Source organism: Arachis hypogaea, chromosome 9 (genome assembly GCF_003086295.3).
Source record: "Arachis hypogaea cultivar Tifrunner chromosome 9, arahy.Tifrunner.gnm2.J5K5, whole genome shotgun sequence".
Classification (NCBI taxonomy): domain Eukaryota; kingdom Viridiplantae; phylum Streptophyta; class Magnoliopsida; order Fabales; family Fabaceae; genus Arachis; species Arachis hypogaea.
In genome coordinates this window covers 101,839,987-101,866,964 of record NC_092044.1, presented here as the reverse complement: position 1 = coordinate 101,866,964, position 26,978 = coordinate 101,839,987, and the positions used below count along the sequence as shown (strand labels likewise).

Sequence of the window (26,978 nt, the reverse complement as noted above, 5' to 3'; positions counted from 1 at the left end):
AAAATATATATTTTTTTTATTTTATAGTGTATTTGATACACTTCTAATAATAAAAATAAAAATATTAAAAAAATTAAAAAATAAATTTTTTTAAAAAATTATAATTTATATTTTTTTAAAAGATCTTTTTTTAAAAAATATTTTTTACATAATAAATAAAAAAATATTTTTATATTATTTTATTTAAATATGATTAATAAATAAAAAATTTTTTTACATAAAATATTTAAACAAATTTTTTTTATTTTTATAAAATTTTTTTAAAAAAAGTATCATTAAAAAATATTTTGTGAAAATTGCACCCAAACAAACCCTAACAGCATTTACATTTACATTAGTAATCCCTTATTCACGCCGGTGGGACGCCTGTCTCTCACTTCCCCTTTCTTCCCTCAAAGTTCAAACCCTTATTCACAAACATTTTATTTTATTTATTTATTTAATTAATTTATTGAATCGTGTGTGATCTTATTCACCATATTCATCTTCGTCATCACCATCACCATCACCATGCATTCTCTCAAAGAAAAAGTCTCGGACAAGATTTACAACCTCTTTTCTACTTCTTCCACCCCTTCATCTTCCTCGCCTCAGGTTTCTCCTTTTCCATTCAAAATCTTCCAGTTTATATTATTATTATTATTATTATTATTATTATTTAGAAACAAATTATTATTATTATTTTTTTTTTGTATTTTATCGGCATTGTTAATCTGTTACTGTATCCGTTCGTTTGAGCTTTGACGAGGTTTCACCTAAAAGTCAGATCTGCTCTCTGTGAAAAAAATTCTGAATCCGGTGGTTGGATTGAGTTGTTTTTGGTTATGCGTTTGTACTGTTTGTTAAATGTACCAAAGAAAACTAGGTAAAAGGAGAATAGCTCTGATACTTTCCCCATGGTTCTTTTTGCATTCACATTAAGAACTGGATTTCTATGATGTTTGCTATGTTCATTAGCAAAGAATGATAAGAATAGTAATAGTAAATAAAATAGTTAGCCTTTATCACCCCCTTGAGGCCTTGATGTCTTCTAAGTACTAACTTGTGGTTAAGAGACATGGGATTATTACTATTAGAATTAAGATGTACCAAAAATATTAAATTTGCAAAATTTGTTGAGTATGTTACCATTATGTACCCAGCAAGTATTGGTTTTTCAGGAACATACTTGGTACTGGTATCAAGTATGGGATCCGTTTTGGAGTAGTTATACAATGATAGTAGAAGTACAAGTTTGTTATGTATTTTAACCCCTACAGTCTTCGGTTGAGTTCACCTACTATAGCTGCTTCTTTTTTGTTGTTGTTGTTGTTATGATTAATTTTATTTTGAATGCTTTATCATTTGTGATGTATTAGTGCGTTACTACCATGTGAACTGTGGAACAACTATTCTCAGCTTATCAATTGATGAATGTATTAGTGCGTTACTACCATAGGAAATATGAACTGTGGAACAACTATACTCAGCTTATCAATTGATGACTTATGCATATTAGACCTTTTTCTATTTTTTTTTACAGGACTTAAAAAGGAATTGCATCTCATTAATGATAAAAATCTAAGTTTGAAAGAATTCTGTATGTGGTCCTTGCATGATATGAACCTTGTGCTAATTAATTCTGCATCTTACAAGTGGAAAAAGATCACCTTAACTCTGTTTTTTCCCCTCCCTTTTTTGTTTGCCTTCTCACAAGTGGATTTTTATTTGTATAGGCTAGCACATATGATAAAGAGGATAAATCTTGGTCATCATATTTTTCTCATGTTATCCCTTCATTTCGCTTTGGTGGATCCACGACAAGCAAGCACCAAGATGATCTTAAACACGTTCAATCAATTTCTGCTAGATATGATCAAGAAAATTTTAGATATCAGGATATTCCAATGGATGAATATGCTGATTGTAATGCACTTAATACCCCAGATCTAGTGAAAGATGAAACTGATGAAGATCCTACCTCTAGAAGGAGCAGTAGCAGTTCTGAAGATTTTGCAGAAGCAAAGGAGCAGCAAACACCAATAGCATCAAAAGAGCATCCACTCAAACTTACCGAGGACTCGACTTTTATTTCTTATGATTTGTATGAATTTTTTGAATCATGCATACCTAACATTGTAAAAGGATGTCACTGGGTCTTAGTTTACAGGTATGTTTGCTCTGTACTCCCTCTTCCCCCCCCCCATTTTTTTTTTTGCCTTGTGCATTGAGTAGTATTGTGCCAGTGATTGATTGAAATACTGATTCAGTATTTGTTCTTTGAATTAAGGGCAGTACTTTGAAACATGGAACATCACTTCGCACACTTATTCGCAAGAGTGCTGAACTCTCTGGTCCTGGTTTGCTGGTATGCAGTCCATTTAGAGATAAATCTACATTCCAGTAGTAGTATAGATATGATTTGATGGTTGTGGATCAATTTATAAGTTCTTTTTTTCTCAAATTGACAAATGAATTTATTGATTATTGTTTTTCCTGAGTTGTTAGATTGTTGGAGATCGGCAAGGTGCTGTCTTTGGTGGGCTGCTAGACTGTCCTTTGAAACCTACAGCAAAGCGAAAATATCAAGTATGTTCGTTATTCTTTTTAAATGCAGATAATGCTTCTTTACGAATCAAGTTCTACAACTTGAGGTATGGTTTAATTTCCCTACTCTCATGACAGGGAACAAATCAAACTTTTGTCTTTACTACTATATATGGTGAGCCAAGGTTGTTTCGGCCAACTGGTAAGGGTTCTCATTTCGTAAATGCTTACAAATCTGATCTCCTCATTGGTATTCTATGCATTACAGTGGTCAATTCTTTTTCAATAATAATAAGGCTTGTTTCTAGAAAGAAAACTTAAAAAGACAGTCTAGTGAAATGCAAGTTATTGGGTGGATAGATGTATGCAACCTTAGCCCCCCATGTGGAAATGTTGATTCTAGGATTCCAATCACTGTAAAGTGTAAACCCTCGAAATGATTTACAGTGGTTCCTTCTTTCTAATGGGAGGGCTCATTGAAATTGGGAGGTGTCTGAGCATATTGTCCCAACCATAATTTATAAAAATTTTGGTCAGGTACTGGGACCTTGACCATGATGCGTGGACCTCTAACTCACAAGGCAACAATCTTATCATATTGTAAAGGCAAATCATAGGCTAGGAAATAATATCGATTGGTCATGGCCACTACTCACTGGCAACCAGTAAAATGTTGGATGTTCTATTGTTTGAGACTTTGCAATTGATGAGTTTTGTTAATTGTTAGGTGAAATTGCTGCTGTTGGGAATTATTACTAATATACTCTGTTTCTCTCTTTATTCAGGGCACAAGATTTTTTTTTATTTTAAGCATGAGTTGCTAACCTAACTTTTTCTTTCTTCCTTTTGAGTTTCTCCGAAGCTGGAAGGTTCTGATTAAATATCTTTTTGTACAGGTGCCAATCGGTACTACTACATGTGTTTGAATGATTTGCTTGCACTTGGTGGTGGGGGTAATTATGCCTTATGCTTACATGAAGATTTGTAAGTATTACAACCATGCTGCCTAGTTTCTTTTATTGCATTTTGTTATATTTGAACTGTTTAAGTACTCCTAGTGAAATCTCTTGATTGCATCCTTCTGGTTTAAAAGGTTAACTGGAACTAGTGGAACTTGTGATACATTCGGGAACAAATGTCTTGCTCATAATCCAGAGTTTGAGTTAAAAGATGTTGAGGTAATATCCTTTCCACTGAGCTTGATATGTTGCTTACAACAAAATCCTAATACTCAAGTTTGGACTTAGAAGTAGGCATTATTAATTGTTTTCTCCACCTAGATGGGTCATCATGAAACATCACCATAATTTAAACTTAGTTTGAATGCAGATTTGGTTTTAATTTTTTTCCCCACTTAGATGGATTTTTCGCAACTTAGTTTGTGTTCTCATTTCCAGCTTTTATTTGTGTTTCCTGGTCTTTAAGATTTTGTAAAGTCAATTGTTAAAAGAATACAAGATCTTGTCAAGTTTCAATTTAAAACAACATTCTGTTTTTCATAACTACCAAATGGTTTGTTATACATTTTCTTTGCATAAAGCTATATGATAATTGACCATTTATGATTTATTCACTATCTTTCTAATATGTGCAGCTATGGGGTTTTACACATGATTCACCTCGACCGTAAGACGGTTCTATATGGATGTCCAAAAATATTCCCCCTTTCCCTCCCTCTTCTTCCAAACCCTTATCTTTTTTATAGTTTGCGATATAGTTCAGTAGTTAGATCTTAGTGTCCTGAGTTCGTTAGAGGTGATTTCTTGCCCCTCTAGTGATTGACCAACTTGATATGATGTTAGGTATGTCCTTAAGTTGTTACTAGTAGATTGTGTCAATGTATGCTTGAAAATTCCATTTTGCAAAAGAAAATGTTTGGGCTTGTGGAAACTGGACAGGTCACAGAATGAAGGTTGTAGAGTAGAATGTAATGGATGAATCTATACAGACAACTACTAAGAAGCAAACTAGGTGTATCGATGGTAAGTTTATCTAGAAAAGTGACAAGGCAATTCAATTTTGTGGATGTAAAGTAGTTGATAAAATTCAGATTATTAAAAGACAAATGAAAAAGGTAATTCATATAATTTATTGTTGCACTCATGTATCAATTTCACGTATTGATATATGATTTACTATGTGATAGATATGAAACTAAAATTTGTACTTGTGGCAAGACTATTTGAAAGCACACGACATGGATGTGTTTCACCTTAAAATGTGAACAAAAAGCAACAGCAAATATCATCACGTGCCGGGCTTCGTTTTCTTCTTTTCTTTTTTTCTTTTTTTTTTTGGGTTGTTGTTAGTAGTTTCGAGTAAATGGGAGAGAAATAATAAAGGTCACTACTTACTCTTCCTCAATTAATTGGCATTTTTAAAGAATAATTGAGGAATTAATTTTTAATTAGTTAATATTAGTTATTTTTTACTGTAAAATTATGTCTTTATTTTTTTGTTGTTTAAGATTTGTTTCCTAAAGTATAAATTTTGGGTTTGAAATTTAAAATAAAAGGAGAATTTCAAGAAAGTTAGTTGAAAATTAATTAATTTGTTAGTTTTTTTTTAATTAAATTAAGAGGATCTATTCCGTTAGATGCAAATGCAGCACATGGTATCGGCACTAATAGTCAAAAGTCAAAATTCGTGTAATATATCATTAACTAGTGTAAGATCTTCTATTTTAGGAAAAGCTATCTTCGATGTTTATCACTGGAGATAAGGCCCAAAAATCTAGATATGATTCATTAGCAAAGTTGGGTTCTTTTTCCTATTTATTTTCTTTAGAATTCAATTCAATTGATGTTCTCATCCTTTATTTTATTTTAAGGTAGCGTTGAAAAAAGATGGAACAAACTCTATCTTACTCTAAATTTTGTCCTTGTACTAGTGACTGAGTATATATAAATCATATGTCATACACAAGCAAGTAGTATTTCTTATTTTTCAAATAATTTAATTTTGATGCAATGTAAAATAATTTTGTACCTATATTTAATTATATATTGTTATGTTAGTAAAAATAATTATTATTTTTATTAACGGTATAAATGATCATTTAAAAAATAAACGTGATAGAATATTTGTCATTATTTGTGCATCAAAATTAAATTTTGTTTCAAATATATATATATATATATATATTTTTTTTACAAAACAAGATATTTGGTCTCACGATACAGAAAAAAAATATACTTGAAAATAATTATTTGTTCGATACTTTGACTTTTATCTTTATCCGTCAAATATCATGTAGGGATAATCTGCAGTTTTACTACATTAGTACATTTCATTTGCACTTATATGTGAAGATTGAAGATTGGAATATTTAGATTGGTCTCTTTAATCTGTCTTAAAACAGAAAAAAAAGATGTTTTTATTACTAAAATTTGAAATTAAGACTATTGGCCGTGAGTACAATCTTTACTAATGGTCACATTAATTATTATTTTACAATAACAATAATAAAAATACAGATACAAAAAATATTAATAGAAACTGCTTCGCTTGATTTTCGTTCGACCCTCGATCGTCGATCAAATTTGTATAAAAAAATCTCAATTTGAAAAGTAAATACGACTCCTCTAAAGAAATAAGTTCGACTTGGACTTATTAATTTAGTGTCGATCGAAATCGGCTTGCAAAAACGAGATTTACATATAATATCTGAACAAATTTATAATGAAGTAATGCAATTGAACTAAATAAACTTAATAAATTAAAAAAACTATTTAAGATAACAAAAATAATAAACAAAGCTTAGAATTTAAGTAAACAAATAAATTAAAGTAATAAACAAAAGGATCAAATAAAATAACTTGACTTAAAACACTTACAAGCACTTTCAATTCATACTTTTTTTAACGTTAGTGTGACTTTGAAATTTTTAGAGGGGTTTAGTATAATTTGAGATGTTGAAAATCGAAATCCCTTTTAAATTTCTTGATTCTCCTTTTGTTAAAAGATAAATCTAAGCCATGTTGAGTAATTTTCTCTCCCACGATCTAGTTTACCTTGTCTTTTAAGTTCAACCACCTATGTTTTATTACACCTTGGTCATCAAGTAATCATCCCATGTTCTCTTTCATTAAAAAGCTTTTATTTTTTCACGTATTTCTTTATTGTTTTAACCCAGACTTCTTTGTTGAGTTTCTTCCATCCTGTCAACCTAATTATTTGTCAATTTATATGCTACGGTCAACGTCATGATTCTTGTCAAACTTTTTGCGCTAACAAGATCATTCAAATAATGATAATAACGATAATCATCACTATTTTCTCACGTACATGTTAGCATATTAAAAAAAGAAATGTTATAGATGTAAGCAATTGAAAATATACACTTTCTATTATACTTTTAGTAAACAATCAATATAAAAAAACATACTCTCAATGATACATATAAACAATTGAAAAAATAAATGTTATCTACATAATTTTTCGTATACATTTTATGTATACACTTTTATTTTTATTATTAAAATGATAAAAACAATAATAGGCAAAGATGATGTTAATTATATCCGTCTTTTTCTAAGCGCATTTAAAAATATAATGTTATTCACAATGACTAAATAGATATTATATTAAAAAGTGCTATGTAGCCAAGTAATTTTTTTTAACAAAGTTCATCTAAATCATCGTGCACTTTTTCTTCGTATGTATATAACTTCTTTAAAATTTGGATTTTCATAAGATGGCGAATAGTTAAGTGGTCACCCATATAAAGGTCAAGTAGAGGGGGTAGTAAATGAGATTCTTTCTGAAATCCTTATTGGATTAGTTCTTTTACCTAGAGGTGGCAAGCAGGGAAGTCCATCCTGCCAAAAGCCCGTGCTTTGGTGGGTTGGTCCGCTCCGTCCCGCTTAATGAGGTGGTCCTGAAACCTCACTCCACCCTGCCAAACGGCCGGCTGGCGGGTCAAACCCGCCAAATCTCCTCTCTTTTTTCTATTACGTATTAAATAATATATATAATTTCACAACTATTTTAATAAATTTATAATTTCTAAAGATACAAAAAATTATAATTTTTAAATTCACAAAATTCAAGTCTTTAAAATTATAAATATGTAATAAATATAATTTTAAAGTAATTTTTTTGAAACAAAATAATAAATCCAACTTTATCCAAAGCAAAATAAATATTGTCTCCAAAGCAAAATAAATATAATCCAAAATACTAGATTAGAACGAATGTTAGGAGAAGTTGGATTTTGGGCAAAAAATTCTCTTGGCAAAAAAAAATACTGAGCCCACCGGGAAAGCCCTCACTGCCCCGCCAAATCCCATAGTTTAAACGGTGCGGGTTAGGTGGAATTTTGATGCGTGGCAGTCTTAATTTTACAACCCGTCCCACCTTTTTTGGCGGGTTACGTGGGCCAACCCGACGGGTTTAGGCCCATTTGCCACCCCTACTTTTACCCATACTGACTATTGAAAATGTTAATTCGGCCTCTATCCCTCTCATAACAAGTTTTTCAGGTCATCTAAAGTCGTTATTCGACGTGTCAGTCGAAGTGGAAGCTCTATCAGACATTTTCACTAGCTTTCCATTATGTAACCGCATACGTCCCACCGATTGTGCTAATTTATTTCACTTGATTTTTGTTCAATCCTCGACCGCAGATGTCGATCGAACTTGTATCAGAAAATCTTAATTTGGAGAGTAGATACGACTCTTGTAAAGAAGTAAGCTCAACCTGGTACTTATTAATTTAGTGTCGATCGAAACCGGCTTATAAAAACGAGATTTGCGTATGATTTTTGAACAAATTTATAATAAAGTAATGCAATTAAATATAACTTGAAAAAGAATGATTATAGTAAATAAACTTAATAAATTAAAAGAAATTATTTAAAATAACAAAAATAATAAACAAAGCTTAGAATTTAATTAAACAAATAAATTAAAGTAATAAATAAAAGGATTAAATAAAATAAATTGACTTCAAACACTTACAACCACTTTTATTCCATGACTTATTCTAACGTTAGTGTAACTTTGGAATTTTTAGAGGGATTTGGTATAGCTTGAGATGTTGAAAATTGAAGTTCCTTTTAAATTTATTGACTCTCCTTTTCATAAAGGATAAATCTAAGCTATGCTAAGTAATTTTCTCTCCCACGATCTTATTTACCTTGTTTTTCAAGTTCAGCCACTCTCATTCTACTACAGCTTGGTCATCAAGTAATCATCCCATATTCTCTTCCATTAAAAACTTTTATTTTCACGTATTTTTGTTATTGTTTCGACTCAGACTTTTTTGTTGAGTTTTATCCATCCCGTCGACCTAATCATTTGTCAATTTATATGCTACAGTCCACGTCATGATTCTTGTCAAACTTTTTGTGCTAACAAGATTATTCAAATAATGATAATAACCATAATCATCATCATCATCTCACGTACATGTAAGCATTTTGAAAAAAGAAATGTTACAGATGTAAGCAATTGAAAATATTCACTTTCTATTTTTAATAAACAATCAATATCAAAATACGCATTTTAATCACACATGTAAGCAAATGAAAAAATAAATGTTATCTACATAATTTTTCGTATACATATTATGTATACACTTTTATTTCTATTATTAAAATGATAAAAAAATAGGCGAAGATGATGTTAATTATATCCGTCTTTTTCTAAACACATTTTAAAAATATAATTTGATTCACAATGACTAAATAGATATTACATTCAAAACTATCCAGCCAAGTAAATTTTTTTAACAAAGTTCATCTAAGTCATCGTGCACTTTTTCTTCGTATGTATATAACTTCTTTAAAACTTGGGTTTTCATAAGATGACGAATAGTTAGGTGGTTATCCATATAAAGACCTAGTAGAGGGGATAGTAAATGGGATTCCTTCTGTTATCGGATTAGTCCTTCTTACCTAGAGATGGGAAACGGAAAAGTTCGTCCCACCAAAAGCCCGCCCTTTGGCAGGCTAGCCCTGAAACCTCACCCCGCCCTGCTTAACGGTGGGCTGGTGGGCCAAGTCGGCCAAATCTCTTCTTTTTTTTCTATTAAGTATTAAATAATATATATAATTTCACAACTATTTTAATAAATTTATATTTTCTAAAGACATAAAAAAATTATAATTTTTAAATTCACAAAATTATAATCTTTATAATTATAAATATGTAATAAACAAAAGGTTTAATTACTCTGTTGGTCCCTATATTTTTACAAAATTTTCAATTAGGTCTCTATACTTTTTTTTCTTTTAATTGGGTCTCTGTATCAATTTTTTTTCAATTAGGTCCCTCTTGGTAGTAATTGGCTTAATTTTACAGGGACCCAACTAAAAAAAAATTTTGTGCAGGGACCCAAATAAAAGAAAAAAACAAGTGCAGGAACCTAATTAAAAATTTTGCGAAACTATAGAGATCAACAGAGTAATTAAACCTAAACAAAATTATAAACCAAGTTTTTTGAAACAAAATAAGAAAAGCAACATTGTCCAAAGCAAAATAAATGTTATTCAAAGCAATATAAATAGTCTCCAAATAAAAAATAAACATAATCCAAAACACTAGATTAGAACCAATGTTGGGAGAAGTTGGGTTTTGAGAAAAAAAATTGCAAAAAATATCCCTGGCCAAAAAAATACTGAGTCCGCCGGGAAAGCCCTCACCGCCCAACCAAAACCCACAGTTTAAGCGGTGTGGGTTAGACGGGATTTTGATGTGTGGCGGTCTTAATTTTTCAACCCGACCCGCCTTTTTTGGCAGGTTACACGGGCCAGCCCGGCGAGTTTAGATCCATTTGCAACCCCTACTTCTATCCATACTGACTATTGGAAATGTTGATTCGGTCTCTATCCCTCTCATAACATGTTTCTCAGGTTGTCCAAAGTCGTTATTCGATGTGTCAGTCAAAGTGGAAGCTCTGTCAGACCTTTTCACTAGCTTTCCACTATGTAATTACATACAATAATTGATACTAAATTCGCTCAAAGTCCTACCGGCAGTGCTAATTTATTTCGCTTGATTTTTGTTCGACCCTCGATCGCAGATGTCGATCAAGCTTGCATATAAAAGTCTCAATTCGGAGAGTAGATAGACTCCTCTAAAGAAGTAAGCTCGACTTGAGACTTATTAATTTAGTGTTGATCAAAATCGGCTTGCAAAAATGAGATTTGCATATGATATCCGAACAAATTTATAATAAAGTAATGCAATTGAATGTAACTTGAAAAAAAATGATTATAATAAATGAACTTAAAAAATTAAAAGAAATTATTTAAGATAACAAAAATAATAAACAAAAATTATCATCGTACAATTTTTCTTTGTACGTATACAATTTCTTTAAAATTTGGGTTTTTCATAAGATGGAGAATAATTAGGTAGTCACCCATATAAAGATCAAGTAGAGGGCGTAGTAAATGAGATTTTTTCTGAAACCCTTATCGGATTAGTCCTTCTACCTAGAGATGGCAAGAGGGAAAGCTCGTCTCGCCAAAATTCCGCCCTTTGGTAGGCTGGCTTGCTCCTCCCTACTAATGAGGCGGTCCTGATACCTCACTCCGCCCGCCAAGCTCGCCAAATCTCCTCTTTTTTTTTCTGTTAAGTATTAAATAATATATATAATTTCATAACCATTTTAATAAATTTATAATTTCTAAAGATATAAAAAAATTATAATTTCTAAATTCACAAACATTAAAGTCTTTATAATTATAAATATGTAATAAACATAATTATAAACCAAGCTCGCTAAATCTCCTCTTTTTTTTTTTTTTTTAATTATTTACAATTAATAAATTTAAATTTATAAATATAATAAAATATAAAAAATATAATTTCTAAATCCACAAACATTAAAGTCTTTATAATTATAAATATGTAATAAACATAATTATAAACCAAGTTTGTTGAAACAAAATAATAAAACTAACATTGTCCAAAGCAAAATAAATATTGTCCAAAGCTAAATAAATATTGTTCCCAAAGCAAAATAAACATAATTCAAAACACTAGATTAGAACCAATGTTGGGAAAAATTGGGTTTTGGGAAAAAAAATACACAAAAATACCCTTGGTAAAAAAAAACGTTGAGCCCATAGGAAAGTCTTTTCCGCCCCGCCAAAATCTACGGTTAAGTGGTGCGGGTTAGGTGCAATTTTGATGTGTGGCGGTTATAATTTTTCAACCCGTCCTGCCTTTTTTGACAGGTTACGCGGGCCATCCTGGTGGGTTTAGGCCCGTTCACCACTCCTACTTCAACCCATACTGTCTATTGAAAATGTTGATTCGACCTCTATCCCTCTCATAACATGTTTCCCAAGTTGTCCAGAGTCGTTATTCGACGTGTTAGTCGAAGTGGAACCTCTATCAGACATTTTCACTAGCTTTCCATTATGTAATCGCATACAACAATTGATACTAAATTCGCTTAAGGTCCTATCGGTTGTGCTAATTTGTTTCGCTTGATTTTTGTTTGACCTTCGATCGCAGATGCCGATCAAGTTTGTATAAAAAAATCTCAATTCGGAGAGTAGATACGATTCCTCTAAAGAAGTAAGCTTGACTTGGGACTTATTAAGTTAGTGTCGATCGAAACTGACTTGCAAAAAGGAGATTTGCATATGATTTCCAAACAAATTTTGAATGAAGCAAAGTAATTGAATGTAACTTGAAAAAGAATGATTATAATAAATGAACTTGAAAATTAAAAGAAATTATTTAAGATAACGAAAATAATAAATAAAGCTTAGAATTTAAGTAAACAAATAAATTAAAGTAATAAACAAAAGGATCAAATAAAATAAATTGACTTCAAACACTCACAAGCACTTTTGATCACTCAATGACTTTTTCTAACGTCAGTGTGACTTTGAAATTTTAGAGGGGTTTAATATAGCTTGAGATGTTGAAAATTGAAGTACCTTTTAAATTCTTTGACTCTCCTTTTTATAAAGGATAAATCTATGCCATGCTGAGTAAATTTCTATCCCACGATCTGGTTTACCTTGTCTTTTAAGTTCAACCACCTATGTTTTACTATACCTTGGTCATCAAGTAATCATCTCATGTTCTCTCCATTAAAAAGCTTTTATTTTTCGAGTATTTCTTTATTGTTTCGACCTAGACTTCTTTGTTGAGTTTCATCCATCCCGTCGACCTAATCATTTGTCAATTTATATGCTACAGTCCACGTCATGATTCTTGTCAAAATTTTTGTGTTAACAAGATCATTCAAATAATGATAATAACGATAATCATCACCATCCTCTCACGTACATGTAAGCATATTGAGAAAAAAATGTTATAGATGTAAACAATTGGAAATATGCACTTTCTATTTTTAGTAAATAATCAATATCAAGATACACACTTTCAATCATACATGTAAGCAATTGAAAAAATAAATGTTATCTACATAATTTTTCGTATACATATTATGTATACACTTTTATTTCTATTATTAAAATGATAAAAAAATAGGCGAAGATGATGTTAATTATATCCGTCTTTTTCTAAACACATTTTAAAAATATAATTTGATTCACAATGACTAAATAGATATTACATTCAAAACTATCCAGCCAAGTATTGGGAGCAACTATGGATAGAAGCACCAAAATTACTATAAATCATTCAACAGAAGCAAGGAAGAGACATAGAGGAGCTCAAAGAGCACCATTGGACCTTCAAGAAGGCACCACCCTCACTCAGGTGGACTCATTCCTTGTTCTTATTTCTTTCTGCTTTTCGGTTTTTAATTAGTATGTTTTATCTATGTTTTGTGTCTCTACTTCATGATCATTAGTATGTAACCATGCCTTAAAGCTATGAATAAAATCCATTAATCCTTCACCTCTCTTAAATGAAAAATGTTTTAATTCAAAAAGAACAAGAAGTACATAGATTTCGAATTTATTATTGAATTTAATTTAATTATATTGATGTGGTGGCAATAATTTTTGTTTTCTGAATGAATGCTTGAACAGTGCATATTTTTGATCTTGTTGTTTATAAGTGTTAAAATTGTTGGCTCTTGAAAGAATGATGAACAAAGAGAAATGTTATTGATGATCTGAAAAATCATGAAATTGATTCTTGAAGCAAGAAAAAGCAGTGAAAAAGGAAGTTTGCGAAAAAAAAAGGGGTGGCGAAAAAAAAAATTAGAAAGAAAAAGAAGGAGCAGTAGAAAAAGCCAATAGCCCTTAAAACCAAAAGGCAAGGGTAAAAAGGATCCAAGGCTTTGAGTATTAATGGATAGGAGGGCCCAAGGAAATTAAATCCAGGCCTAAGCGGCTGAATCAAGCTGTCCCTAACCATGTGCTTGTGTCATGAAGGTCCAAGTGAAAAGCTTGAGACTGAATGGTTAAAGTCGTGATCCAAAGCTAAAGAGTGTGCTTAAGAGCTCTGGACACCACTAACTGGGGACTTTAGCAAAGCTAAGTCACAATCTGAAAAGGTTCACCCAGTTATGTGTCTGTGGCATTTGTGTATCCGGTGGTAATACTGGAAGACAAAGTGCTTAGGGCCACAGCCAAGACTCATAAGTAGCTGTGTTCAAGAATCAACATGCCTAACTAGGAAAGTCAATAACACTATCTGAAATTCTAAGTTCCTAGAGAAGCCAATCACTCTAAACTACAAAGGAAAAAGTGAGATGCCAAAACTGTTCAGAAGCAAAAAGCTACAAGTCCCGCTCATCTAATTAAATTAATATTCATTGATATTTTGGACTTTATAGTATATTCTCTTCTTTTTATCCTATTTGATTTTCAGTTGCTTGGGGACAAGCAACAATTTAAGTTTGGTGTTGTGATGAGCGGATAATTTATACGCTTTTTGGCATTGTTTTCATATAGTTTTTAGTAAGTTTAAGCTACTTTTAGGGATGTTTTCATTAGTTTTTATGTTAAATTCACATTTCTGGACTTTACTATGAGTTTGTGTGTTTTTCTGTGATTTCAGGTAAATTCTGACTGAAATTGAGGGATTTGAGCAAAACTCTGAAGAAGGCTGACAAAAGGACTGCTGATGCTGTTGGAATCTGACCTCCCTGCACTCGAAATGGATTTTCTGGAGCTACAGAACTCCAATTGGCGCGCTCTCAACGGCGTTGGAAAGTAGACATCCAGGGCTTTCCAGCAATATATAATAGTCCATACTTTATTCGAAGAATGACGACGTAACTTGGCGTTAAACGCCAAGTACACGCTGCTGTCTGGAGTTAAACGCCAGAAAAACGTCATGATCCGGAGTTAAACGCCCAAAACACGTCATAACTCAAAGTTTAACGCCAAGAAATGCCTTAGCTCGTGGAATGATCAAGCTCAGCCCAAGCATACACCAAGTGGGCCCTGGAAGTGGATTTATACATCAATTACTTACTCATGTAAACCCTAGTAGCTAGTTTATTATAAATAGAACATTTATCTATTGTATTAGATATCTTTTGACCACTTTAAGTCTTTCTTTGGTCACTTGATCATGGAGAGGGCTGGCCATATTGGCCATGCCTGAACCTCTTTTGCTTATGCATTTTCAACGGTGGAGTTTCTGCACACCATAGATTAAGGGTGTGGAGCTCTGCTGTACCTCAAGTATTAATGAAATTCTATCTTCTTTTATTCAAATCTCTCTTATTCTTATTCCAAGATATTCATTCGTACCCAAGAACATGATGAATGTGATGAGTCAAATTACCCTTATCATTATTCTCACTTATGAACGCGCGTGATTGACAACCACTTACGTTCTACATGCAACAGAGCTTGAATGCGTATCTCTTAGATTCCCCAACAGAATCTTCGTGGTATAAGCTAGATAGATGGCGGAATTTATGAGGATCCGGAAAGTCTCACCTTGTCTGTGGTATTCCGAGTAGGATCTTGGGAATCCGGAAAGTCCACCTTGTCTGTGGTGTTCCGAGTAGGATTCCGGTAATGAGTGACCGTGACGTGCTTCAAACTTTAACCTGCTGGGCGTTAGTGACAGACGCAAAAAAGGGATTCTATTCCAGTAGGAGCGGGAACCAACCGGTGATTAGCCGTACTGTGACAGAGTGCGTTAGCATAGTTTTCACTGCGAGGATGGGACGTAGCCATCAGCCATGGGTGATGCCTCCAGACTGGTTAGCTGTGCGAGTGACAGCCGCACAGGATATTTCCCCGTGAGGAATGAAAGTAGCCACAGTTGATGGTGAACCCCTATACAAAGCTTGCCATGGAAAGGAGTAAGATGGATTGAGTAGAAGGAGTAGGAGAGCAGGTGTCCGAGAGCTCTACAGCATCTCCATCCGCTTATCTGAAATTCCCACCAATGAATCTGCATAAGTGTTCTATCCCTTTTATTTCTATTTTCGAAAAACCCATAAACTATTTTAATCTGCCTGACTGAGATTTGCAAGGTGACCATAGCTTGCTTCATACCAACAATCTCTGTGGATTCGACCCTTACTCACGTAAGGTTTATTACTTGGACGACCCAGTACACTTGCTGGTTAGTTGAACGGAGTTGTGAAAATAAACAATGCCCTCAGAGTATACATCCTACAAGTAAAAAGAACAAGTGATCACAATTTCGTCCACCAATTTTCAGTTGCTTGGGGACAAGCAACAATTTAAGTTTGGTGTTGTGATGAGCGGATAATTTGTACGCTTTTTGGCATTGTTTTTAGTATGTTTTTGGTATGATCTAGTTAGTTTTTAGTATATTTTTATTAGTTTTTAGTTAAAATTCACTTTTCTGGACTTTACTATGAGTTTGTGTGTTTTTCTGTGATTTCAGGTATTTTCTGGCTGAAATTGAGGGACCTGAGCAAAAATCTGATTCAGAGACTAAAAAGGACTGCAGATGCTGTTGGATTCTGATCTCCCTGCACTCGAAGTGGATTTTCTGGAGCTACAGAAGCCCAATTGGCGCGCTCTCAACGGCGTTGGAAAGTAGACATCCTGGGCTTTCCAGCAATATATGATACTCCATACTTTGCCCAAGATTTGATGGCCCAAACCGGCGTTCAAAGTCACCCTCAGAAATTCCAGCGTTAAACGCCGGAACTGGCACCAAAATGGGAGTTAAACGCCCAAACTGGCATAAAAGCTGGCGTTTAACTCCAAGAGGAGTCTCTACACGAAAATGCTTCAATGCTCAGCCCAAGCACACACCAAGTGGGCCCGGAAGTGGATTTTTATGTCATTTACTCATCTCTGTACACCCTAGGCTACTAGTTCTCTATAAGTAGGACCTTTTACTATTGTATTAGAAATCTTTTTGGACATCTAGTTCTTAGATCAGATCTTGGTTCTTCTGGTTCCCTCTCTGGGACCGAAGCCAATGATCACTCTTGTTCTTATGTATTTTCAACGGTGGAGTTTCTACACACCATAGATTAAGGTGTGGAGCTCTGCTGTACCTCGAGTATTAATGCAATTACTATTGTTCTTCTATTCAATTCCGCTTGTTCTTGTTCTAAGATATCACTTGTTCTTCAACTTGATGAATGTGATGATCCGTGACACTCATCATCATTCTCACCTATGAACGTGTGACTGACAACCACCTCCGTTCTACCTTCGATTGGGTGAATATCTCTTGGATTCCTGATACACGATGCATGGTTGATCGCCTGACAACCGAGTGCTCGCCTGACAAACGAGCCAGCCATTCCGTGAGATCAGAGTCTTCGTGGTATAGGCTAGAACTGATGGCGGCATTCAAGAGAATCCGGAAGGTCTAACCTTGTCTGTGGTATTCTGAGTAGGATTCAATAATTGAATGACTGTGACGTGCTTCAAACTCCTGAGGGCGGGGCGTTAGTGACAGACGCAAAAGAATCACTGGATTCTATTCCGGCCTGATCGAGAACCGACAGATGGATAGCTGTGCCGTGACAGGGTGCGTTGAACATTTCCACTGAGAGGATGGGAGGTAGCCACTGACAACGGTGAAACACTTGCTTAAGCTTGCCATGGAAAGGAAGAAGAAGGATTGGATGAAGACAGTAGGAAAGCAGAGAGACGGAAGGGAAGGCATCTTCATACGCTTATCTGAAATTCCTACCAAGGAATTACATAAGTATCTCTATCTTTATCTTTATGTTTTATGCGTCTATCACCATACCCATTTGAGTTTGCCTGACTAAGATTTACAAGGTGACCATAGCTTGCTTCATACCAACAATCTCTGTGGGATCGACCCTTACTCGCGTAAGGTTTATTACTTGGACGACCCAGTACACTTGCTGGTTAGTTGTGCGAAGTTGTGTTTATGCCATGGTATTGAACACCAAGTTTTTGGATTCATTACCGGGGATTATTTGATTTGTGAAAAGTATTGATCACAATTTCGCGCTACCAAGTTTTTGGCACTGTTGCCGGGGATTGTTGAGTTTGGACAACTGACGGTTCATCTTGTTGCTTAGATTAGGTATTTTTTTTCTTCAGAGTTCTTAAGAACGAATTCTAGAGTTTCATGATGATCTGTTGAAATCTGGCTGGCTGTGAAGCCATGTCTAATTTCATTGGACCGAGGTTTCAACTTATCATCACAAGAGCTTGTTGATTTCTATCAATCTTGCTGTTGGAGCAGTGATCTGCTAAAGCTTGGCTGGCTGTGAAGCCATGTCTAATTCCTGGACCGGAGTCTTAAACTAGCATTGCACTGATTCCTGGAATTCTCATTAAGAACTTTGATATCTTTTTCCACTTTATTTTCGAAAAGCACACAAAAAAAATTACAAAATCATAAAATCCAAAAATATTTCTTGTTTGAGTTTAGTGTCTCATGTTAAGTTTGGTGTCAATTGCATGCATTCATTCATGTGTCTTAAGGACTTCAAATAATTCTTGATGATTTCTTACTCTGATCTTTGAATTCTCTTGACTTGAATGTTTTTGTGTGTCTCATATGCATTCTCATTAGTGTCAGTAGTATACAAACTGCTAAGTTTGGTGTCCTGCATGCATTGATATTTGATTTTAGTTGCATTTTGATTTTTCCTTATTATTAAAAATCCAAAAATATTTTTAATTTGTGTCTTCTCAAGTCAATAATACAGAGAATTGAAGGTTCAGAACATACAGTAGAGGAATTGCACAGAAAAAGCTGGGCGTTCAAAACGCCCAGTGAAGAAGGATAGACTGGCGTTTAAACGCCAGCCAGGGTACCTGGTTGGGCGTTTAACGCCCAAAAGGGTATAGTTTTAGGCGTTAAACGCCAGAATGTGCACCATTCTGGGCGTTTAACGCCAGGATGGCACAAGAGGGAAGATTCTGTTTTCAATGCAATTTTTTTTTCAAGTTTTCAAAGTTTTTCAAAATCAAATCTTTTTCAAATCATATCTTTTCAATCATATGTTTTCAAAATTGATTTCTTTCCATTTTCAAAGATACTTGCTATCAATTAATGATTTGATTCAACATTTCAAGTATGTTGCCTTTTCTGTTGAGAAAGGTTTAATGTTTGAATCATATCTTTTCTTGATAGCCAAGACATTGATTTTCAAAATCAAATCTTTTAAAATGTTTTTCAAATAATATCTTCTCAATCACATCTTTTTAAAACCAATCATATCTTCTTAACCACATCTTTTTCAAGATAGTTTTTAATCAAATCTTTTTGATTTCTAATTTCAAAATCTTTTTCAAAAATCACTTGATTTCTTTTCCACTTTCATTTTCGAAAATCAATTAGTGTTTTTCAAAAATGTTTTCAAAATCTTTTACTTAATTTTCGAAAATTACTTCCCTTCTTCTCACATTCTTCTGTTTATGGACTAACACTATTCCTTAATGCAAAATTTGAACTCCATCTTCTTTGATAAGTTCGAATTTTCTACTTCTGTCTTCTACTTTTCTTCTCCTCTGACACCTAAAGGAATCTCTATACTGTGACATAGAGGATTCTACATTTTCTTGTTCCCTTCTCTTTCTTATGAGCAGGAGCAAGGACAAAAGCATTCTTGTTGAGGCTGATCCTGAACCTGAAAGGACCTTGAAGAGAAAGCTAAGAGAAGCCAAAGCACAACTCTCTGTAGAGGACCTAACAGAAATCTTCAAAGAAGAAGAACCTATGGCAGCCGAAAACAACAACAATGCCAACAATGCAAGGAAGGTGCTGGGTGACTTTACTGCACCTACTCCCGACTTCTATGGGAGAAGCATCTCTATCCCTGCCATTGGAGCAAACAACTTTGAGCTTAAGCCTCAATTAGTTTCTCTAATGCAACAGAATTGCAAGTTCCATGGACTTCCATTGGAAGATCCTCATCGGTTTTTAGCTGAATTCTTGCAAATCTGTGACACTGTCAAGACTAATGGGGTTGACCCTGAGGTCTACAGACTTATGCTATTCCCTTTTGCTGTAAGAGACAGAGCTAGAACATGGTTGGACTCTCAACCTAAAGAAAGCCTGGACTCTTGGGAAAAGCTAGTCAATGCCTTCTTGGCAAAGTTCTTTCCACCTCAAAAATTGAGTAAGCTTAGAGTGGAAGTCCAAACCTTCAGACAGAAGGAAGGAGAATCCCTCTATGAAGCTTGGGAAAGATACAAACAATTAATCAGAAAGTGTCCTTCTGATATGCTTTCTGAATGGAGCATCATAGGTATTTTCTATGATGGTCTCTCTGAACTATCCAAAATGTCTTTGGATAGCTCTGCTGGAGGATCTCTTCATCTGAAGAAGACGCCTACAGAAGCTCAAGAGCTGATTGAAATGGTTGCAAATAACCAATTCATGTACACTTCTGAAAGAAATCCTGTGAACAATGGGACCAATCAGAAGAAAGGAGTTCTTGAGATTGACACTCTGAATGCCATATTGGCTCAGAACAAAATATTGACTCAACAAGTCAATATGATTTCTCAAAGTCTGTCTGGAATGCAAAATGCACCAAGCAGTACTAAGGAAGCTTCATCTGAGGAAGAAGCTTATGATCCTGAGAACCCTTCAATGGAAGAGGTGAATTACATGGGAGAACCCTATGGAAACACCTATAATCCTTCATGGAGAAATCATCCAAATTTTTCATGGAAGGATCAACAGAGACCTCAACAAGGTTTCAACAACAATAATGGTGGAAGAAACAGGTTTAGCAATAGCAAACCTTTTCCATCATCTTCTCAGCAACAGACAGAGAGTTCTAAGCAAAATAACTCTGACTTAGCAACCATGGTCTCTGATCTGATCAAAACCACTCAAAGTTTCATGACTGAAACAAGGTCCTCCATTAGAAATTTGGAGGGACAAGTGGGTCAGCTGAGCAAGAAAATTACTGAACTCCCTCCTAGTACTCTCCCAAGCAATACAGAAGAAAATCCAAAAGGAGAGTGCAAAGCCATCAACATGGCCGAATTTTGGGAGGAAGGAGAGGCAGTGAACGCCACTGAGGAAGACCTCAATGGACGTCCACTGGCCTCCAATGAGTTCCCCAATGAGGAACCATGGGAATCTGAGGCTCAAAATAAGACCATAGAGATTCCATTGGACTTACTTCTGCCATTCATGAGCTCTGATGAGTATTCTTCCTCTGAAGAGGATGAGTATGTCACTGAAGAGCAAGTTGCTAAATACGTTGGAGCAATCATGAAGTTAAATGACAAGTTATTTGGAAATGAGACTTGGGAGGATGAAGCTCCTTTGCTCACCAAAGAACTGGATAACTTGTCTAGGCAGAAACTGCCTCAAAAGAGACAGGATCCTGGGTAGTTTTCAATACCTTGTACTATAGGCACCATGACCTTCAAGAAGGCCTTGTGTGACTTAGGGTCAAGTGTAAACCTCATGCCTCTCTCTGTAATGGAGAAGTTAGGGATCTTTGAGGTGCAAGCTGCAAAAATCTCACTAGAGATGGCAGACAATTCAGGAAAACAAGCCTATGGACTTGTAGAGGATGTTCTGGTAAAAGTTGAAGACCATTACATCCCTACTGATTTCATAGTCCTAGAGACTGGGAAGTGCATGGATGAATCCATCATCCTTGGCAGACCCTTCCTAGCCACAGCAAAGGCTGTGATTGATGTTGATAGAGGAGAGTTGATCATTCAAGTGAATAAAGAATCCTTGGTGTTTAAGGCCCAAGGATATCCCTCTGTCACCATGGAGAGGAAGCATGAAGAGCTCCTCTCAAAACAGAGCCAAACAGAGCCCCCACAGTCAAACTCTAAGTTTGGTGTTGGGAGGCCACAACCAAACTCTAAGTTTGGTGTTGAACCCCCACATTCAAACTCTAAGTTTGGTGTTAGGAGGTTCCAACATGGCTCTGAGCATTTCTGAGGCTCCATGAGAGCCCACTGTCAAGCTACTGACATTAAAGAAGCGCTTGTTGGGAGGCAACCCAATATTATATTTTGACTATTTTTCTTTGTTATTTTATGTTTTTTGTAGGTTGATGATCATAAGAAGTCACAAAATCAATGAAAAAAGCAAAAACAGAATGAAAAACAGAAAGAAAAACAGCACACCCTGGAGGAAGAACCCACTGGCGTTTAAACGCCAGTGAGGCTAGCTGTTGGGCGTTTAACGCCCAGTCTGGCACCATTCTGGGCGTTTAACGCCAGAAAGGGGCACCAGACTGGCGTTAAACGCCAGAAAAGGGCAAGAAGCTGGCGTTAAACGCCAGAAATGGGCACCAGCCCGGCGTTTAACGCCAGAATTGGCACAAAACGAGATTTTGCTTGCCATTTGGTGCAGGGATGACTTTTCCTTGACACCTCAGGATCTGTGGACCCCACAGGATCCCCACCTACCCCACCACTCTCTCTCTTCTTCTTCACCCATTCACCAATCACCTCAACACCTCTTTCCCAAAGCCCCTTCACCTATCAAATCCCTTCTTTCTCTTCACCACTCACATCCATCCTTCATAAAACCCCACCTACCTCACCATTCAAATTCAAACCACTTTCCCTCTCAAACCCACCCATATATGACCGAACCCCAAAGCCATCTCCATCTCCTTCATTTCTTCTTCTTCTACTCTCTTCTTTCTTCTTTTGCTCGAGGACGAGCAAACCTTTTAAGTTTGGTGTGGTAAAATCATTGCTTTTTGTTTTTCCATAACCATTTATGGCATCCAAGTCCGAAGAAACCTCTAGAAAGAGAAAAGGGAAGGCAAAAGCTTCTACCTCCGAGTCAGGGGAGATGGAGAGATTCATCTCAAGGGATGCACTTTCCTCCACAAAACTATTGGGAGCAACTAAACACCTCCCTAGGAGAATTGAGTTCCAACATGGGACAACTAAGGGTGGAGCACCAAGAACACTCCATCATCCTCCATGAAATTAGAGAAGATCAAAGAATCATGAGAGAGGAGCAACAAAGACAAGGAAGAGACATTGAGGGGCTCAAGCACTCCATAGGATCTTCAAGAGGAAGAACAAGCCGCCATCACTAAGGTGGACCCGTTCTTTAAACTCCTTGTTCTTTAATTGTCTGTCTTTCGAATTTTCATGCTTATGTTTATCCATGTTTGTGTCTTATGATCATTAGTGTCTTAGTGTCTATGCCTTAAAGTTATGAATGTCCTCTGAATCCATCACCTTTCTTAAATGAAAACTGTTTTCATCACAAAAGAACAAGAAGTACAGGATTTCGAATTCATCTTTAAAACTAGCTTAATTAGTTTGATGTGGTGACAATACTTTTTGTTTTCTAAATGTATGCTTAAACAGTGCATATGTCTTTTGAATTTGTTGTTCATGAATGTTAAAATTGTTGGCTCTTGAAAGAATGATGAAAAAGGAGACATGTTACTGAGGATCTGAAAAATCATAAAAATGATTCTTGAAGCAAGAAAAAGCAGTGAATACAAAAAAAAAGAGACGAAAAAAAAGAAAGAAAAAAGAAAGAAAGAGACAAAGAAAGAAAAAGAAAGAAATAAAGTTGTGATCCAAGGCAAAAAGAGTGTGCTTAAGAACCCTGGACACGTCTAATTGGGGACTCTAGCAAAGCTGAGTCACAATCTGAAAAGGTTCACCCAATTATGTATCTGTGGCATGTATGTATCCGGTGGTAATACTGGAAAACAGAGTGCTTTGGGCCACGGCGAAGACTCAATAAGTAGCTGTGTTCAAGAATCATCATACTTAACTAGGAGAATCAATAACACTATCTGGATTCTGAGTTCCTAAAGAAGCCAATCATTCTGAATTTCAAAGGATAAAGTGAGATGCCAAAACTGTTGGAGGCAAAAAGCTACTAGTCCGCTCATCTAATTTGGAGCTAAGTTTCATTGATAATTTGGAGTCTATAGTATATTCTCTTCTTTTTATCTTATTTGATTTTTGATGAGCGGATAATTTATACGCTTTTTGGCATTGTTTTCATATAGTTTTTAGTAAGTTTAAGCTACTTTTAGGGATGTTTTCATTAGTTTTTATGTTAAATTCACATTTCTGGACTTTACTATGAGTTTGTGTGTTTTTCTGTGATTTCAGGTAAATTCTGACTGAAATTGAGGGATTTGAGCAAAACTCTGAAGAAGGCTGACAAAAGGACTGCTGATGCTGTTGGAATCTGACCTCCCTGCACTCGAAATGGATTTTCTGGAGCTACAGAACTCCAATTGGCGCGCTCTCAACGGCGTTGGAAACTAGACATCCAGGGCTTTCCAGCAATATATAATAGTCCATACTTTATTCGAAGAATGACGACGTAACTTGGCGTTAAACGCCAAGTACACGCTGCTGTCTGGAGTTAAACGCCAGAAAAACGTCATGATCCGGAGTTAAACCCCAAAACACGTCATAACTCAAAGTTTAACGCCAAGAAATGCCTTAGCTCGTGGAATGATCAAGCTCAGCCCAAGCATACACCAAGTGGGCCCGGAAGTGGATTTATACATCAATTACTTACTCATGTAAACCCTAGTAGCTAGTTTATTATAAATAGAACATTTATCTATTGTATTAGATATCTTTTGACCACTTTAAGTCTTTCTTCGGTCACTTGATCATGGAGAGGGCTGGCCATATTGGCCATGCCTGAACCTCTTTTGCTTATGTATTTTCAACGGTGGAGTTTCTGCACACCATAGATTAAGGGTGTGGAGCTCTGCTGTACCTCAAGTATTAATGAAATTCTATCTTCTTTTATTCAAATCTCTCTTATTCTTATTCCAAGATATTCATTCGTACCCAAGAACATGATGAATGTGATGAGTCAAATTACCCTTATCATTATTCTCACTTATGAACGCGCGTGATTGACAACCACTTACGTTCTACATGCAACAGAGCTTGAATGCGTATCTCTTAGATTCCCCAACAGAATCTTCGTGGTATAAGCTAGATAGATGGCGGCAATTTATGAGGATCCGGAAAGTCTCACCTTGTCTGTGGTATTCCGAGTAGGATCCTGGGAATCCGGAAAGTCCACCTTGTCTGTGGTGTTCCGAGTAGGATTCCGGTAATGAGTGACCGTGACGTGCTTCAAACTTTAACCTGCTGGGCGTTAGTGACAGACGCAAAAAAGGGATTCTATTCCAGTAGGAGCGGGAACCAACCGGTGATTAGCCGTACTGTGACAGAGTGCGTTAGCATAGTTTTCACTGCGAGGATGGGACGTAGCCATCAGCCATGGGTGATGCCTCCAGACTGGTTAGCTGTGCGAGTGACAGCCACACAGGATATTTCCCCGTGAGGAATGAAAGTAGCCACAGTTGATGGTGAACCCCTATACAAAGCTTGCCATGGAAAGGAGTAAGAAGGATTGAGTAGAAGGAGTAGGAGAGCAGGCGTCCGAGAGCTCTACAGCATCTCCATCCGCTTATCTGAAATTCCCACCAATGAATCTGCATAAGTGTTCTATCCCTTTTATTTCTATCCTTTATTTCTATTTTCGAAAAACCCATAAACTATTTTAATCTGCCTGACTGAGATTTGCAAGGTGACCATAGCTTGCTTCATACCAACAATCTCTGTGGATTCGACCCTTACTCACGTAAGGTTTATTACTTGGACGACCCAGTACACTTGCTGGTTAGTTGAAGGAGTTGTGAAAATAAACAATGCCCTCAGAGTATACATCCTACAAGTAAAAAGAACAAGTGATCACAATTTCGTCCACCAAGTTTTTGGCGCCGTTGCCGGGGATTGTTCGAGTATGGACAACTGACGGTTCATCTTGTTGCTCAGATTAGGTAATTTTCTTTTCAAAAATCTTTTTCAAAACTTTTTTCTTTTATTTTTCGTTTTTACAAACCTTATTTTCGAAAAAAAAATTTTAATAAAAATACAAAAAAAAAATTAGAAAATCATAAAAATCAAAAATATTTTGTGTTTCTTGTTTGAGTCTTGAGTCAAATTTTAAGTTTGGTGTCAATTGCATGCTTTTAAAATTTTTCTTGCATTGTTTTCGAAAATCCATGCATTCATAGTGTTCTTCATGATCTTCAAGTTGTTCTTGACAAGTCTTCTTGTTTGATCTTGATGATTTCTTGTTTGGTGTCTTTTGTTGTTTTTCATGTGCATTTTTGCATTCATATTTTCCATGCATTAAAGATTTCTAAGTTTGGTGTCTTGCATGTTTTCTTTGCATTAAAAAGTTTTTCAAAATTATGTTCTTGATGTTCATCATGATCTTCAAAGTGTTCTTGGTGTTCATCTTGACATTCATAGCATTCTTGCATGCATCTTGTGTCTTGATCCAAAATTTTCATGTTTTGGGTCATTTTTGTGTTTTTCATTCAAAATGTGATTTCAAAAATATCTTTTCCTCATTTCCCTCCAAAATTTCGAAATTTTGGGATTGACTTGGTCAAAAAATTTCAAAATTAGTTGTTTCTTACAAGTCAAATCAAAATTTCAATTTTAAAAATCTTATCTTTTCAAAATCTTTTTCAAAAATCATATCTTTTTCATTTTTTATATAATTTTCGAAAATTTCAAAAATTATTTTTCAAATATTTCAAAATCTTTTTCTTATCTTTTTATCTAATTTTCGAAAATTAAGCTAACAATTAATGTGATTAGTTCAAAAATTTGAAGTTTGTTACTTTCTTGTTAAGAAAGGTTCAATCTTTAAATTCTAGAATCTTATCTTGTAGTTTCTTGTTAGTTAAGTCTTTTTAAAATTAAATCTTTTTCAAAATATCTTTTTCAAATATATCTTTTTATCTTTTATCTTATCCTTTTCAAAAATTTTATCTTTTTCAAAATTTGATTTCAAAATATCTTATCTAAACTTCTTATCTCCTTATCTTTTCAAAATTTGATTTCAAATCTTTTTCAATCAGCTAACTAACTTTTTGTTTGTTTCTTATCTTTTTCAAAACCACCTAACTACTTTTCCCTCTCTAATTTTCGAAAATTCTCCCTCTCTTTTTCAAAAATTCTTTTTGTTTTAAATTTTAATTTTAATTATATTTTATCTCTAATTTTCGAAAATCACTAACTCTTTTTCAAAAATTATTTTCGAATTTTCTCTTTTCTTCTTCTATTTAACTATTCAATTACTAACACTTCTCTTCACCTCTCTAAGAA

At 34.8% G+C, this 26,978-nt stretch overlaps 1 protein-coding gene and 1 non-coding gene across 2 annotated transcripts; one reads left to right on the top strand and one right to left on the bottom strand.

The window, feature by feature from the left end:
* The first annotated feature begins 333 nt into the window (after positions 1-333).
* Positions 334-4,613, top strand: LOC112711350 (uncharacterized). Its single transcript, XM_025763978.3, has 8 exons — positions 334-594; positions 1,716-2,149; positions 2,275-2,347; positions 2,488-2,568; positions 2,665-2,728; positions 3,423-3,510; positions 3,620-3,704; positions 4,121-4,613. Exons 1-8 carry the CDS (start codon positions 511-513, stop codon positions 4,154-4,156), a joined length of 945 nt encoding a protein of 314 aa, XP_025619763.1. The 5' UTR covers positions 334-510; the 3' UTR covers positions 4,157-4,613.
* Positions 4,614-19,974: 15,361 nt separating this feature from the next.
* LOC112713989 (small nucleolar RNA R71) lies at positions 19,975-20,082 on the bottom strand. Its single transcript, XR_003158947.1, has one exon. It is a non-coding gene; the product is annotated as a small nucleolar RNA R71 (small nucleolar RNA).
* Between the last annotated feature and the right edge of the window lie 6,896 nt (positions 20,083-26,978).

Coding starts and splice junctions, on each gene's coding strand:
- LOC112711350 (XM_025763978.3), top strand. CDS start 511: ATGCATTCTCTCAAAGAAAAAGTCTCGGACAAGATTTACAACCTCTTT. Junction 2,150..2,274: donor CACTGGGTCTTAGTTTACAG/GTATGTTTGCTC, acceptor AATTAAGGGCAG/TACTTTGAAACATGGAACAT. Junction 2,348..2,487: donor TCTCTGGTCCTGGTTTGCTG/GTATGCAGTCCA, acceptor CTGAGTTGTTAG/ATTGTTGGAGATCGGCAAGG.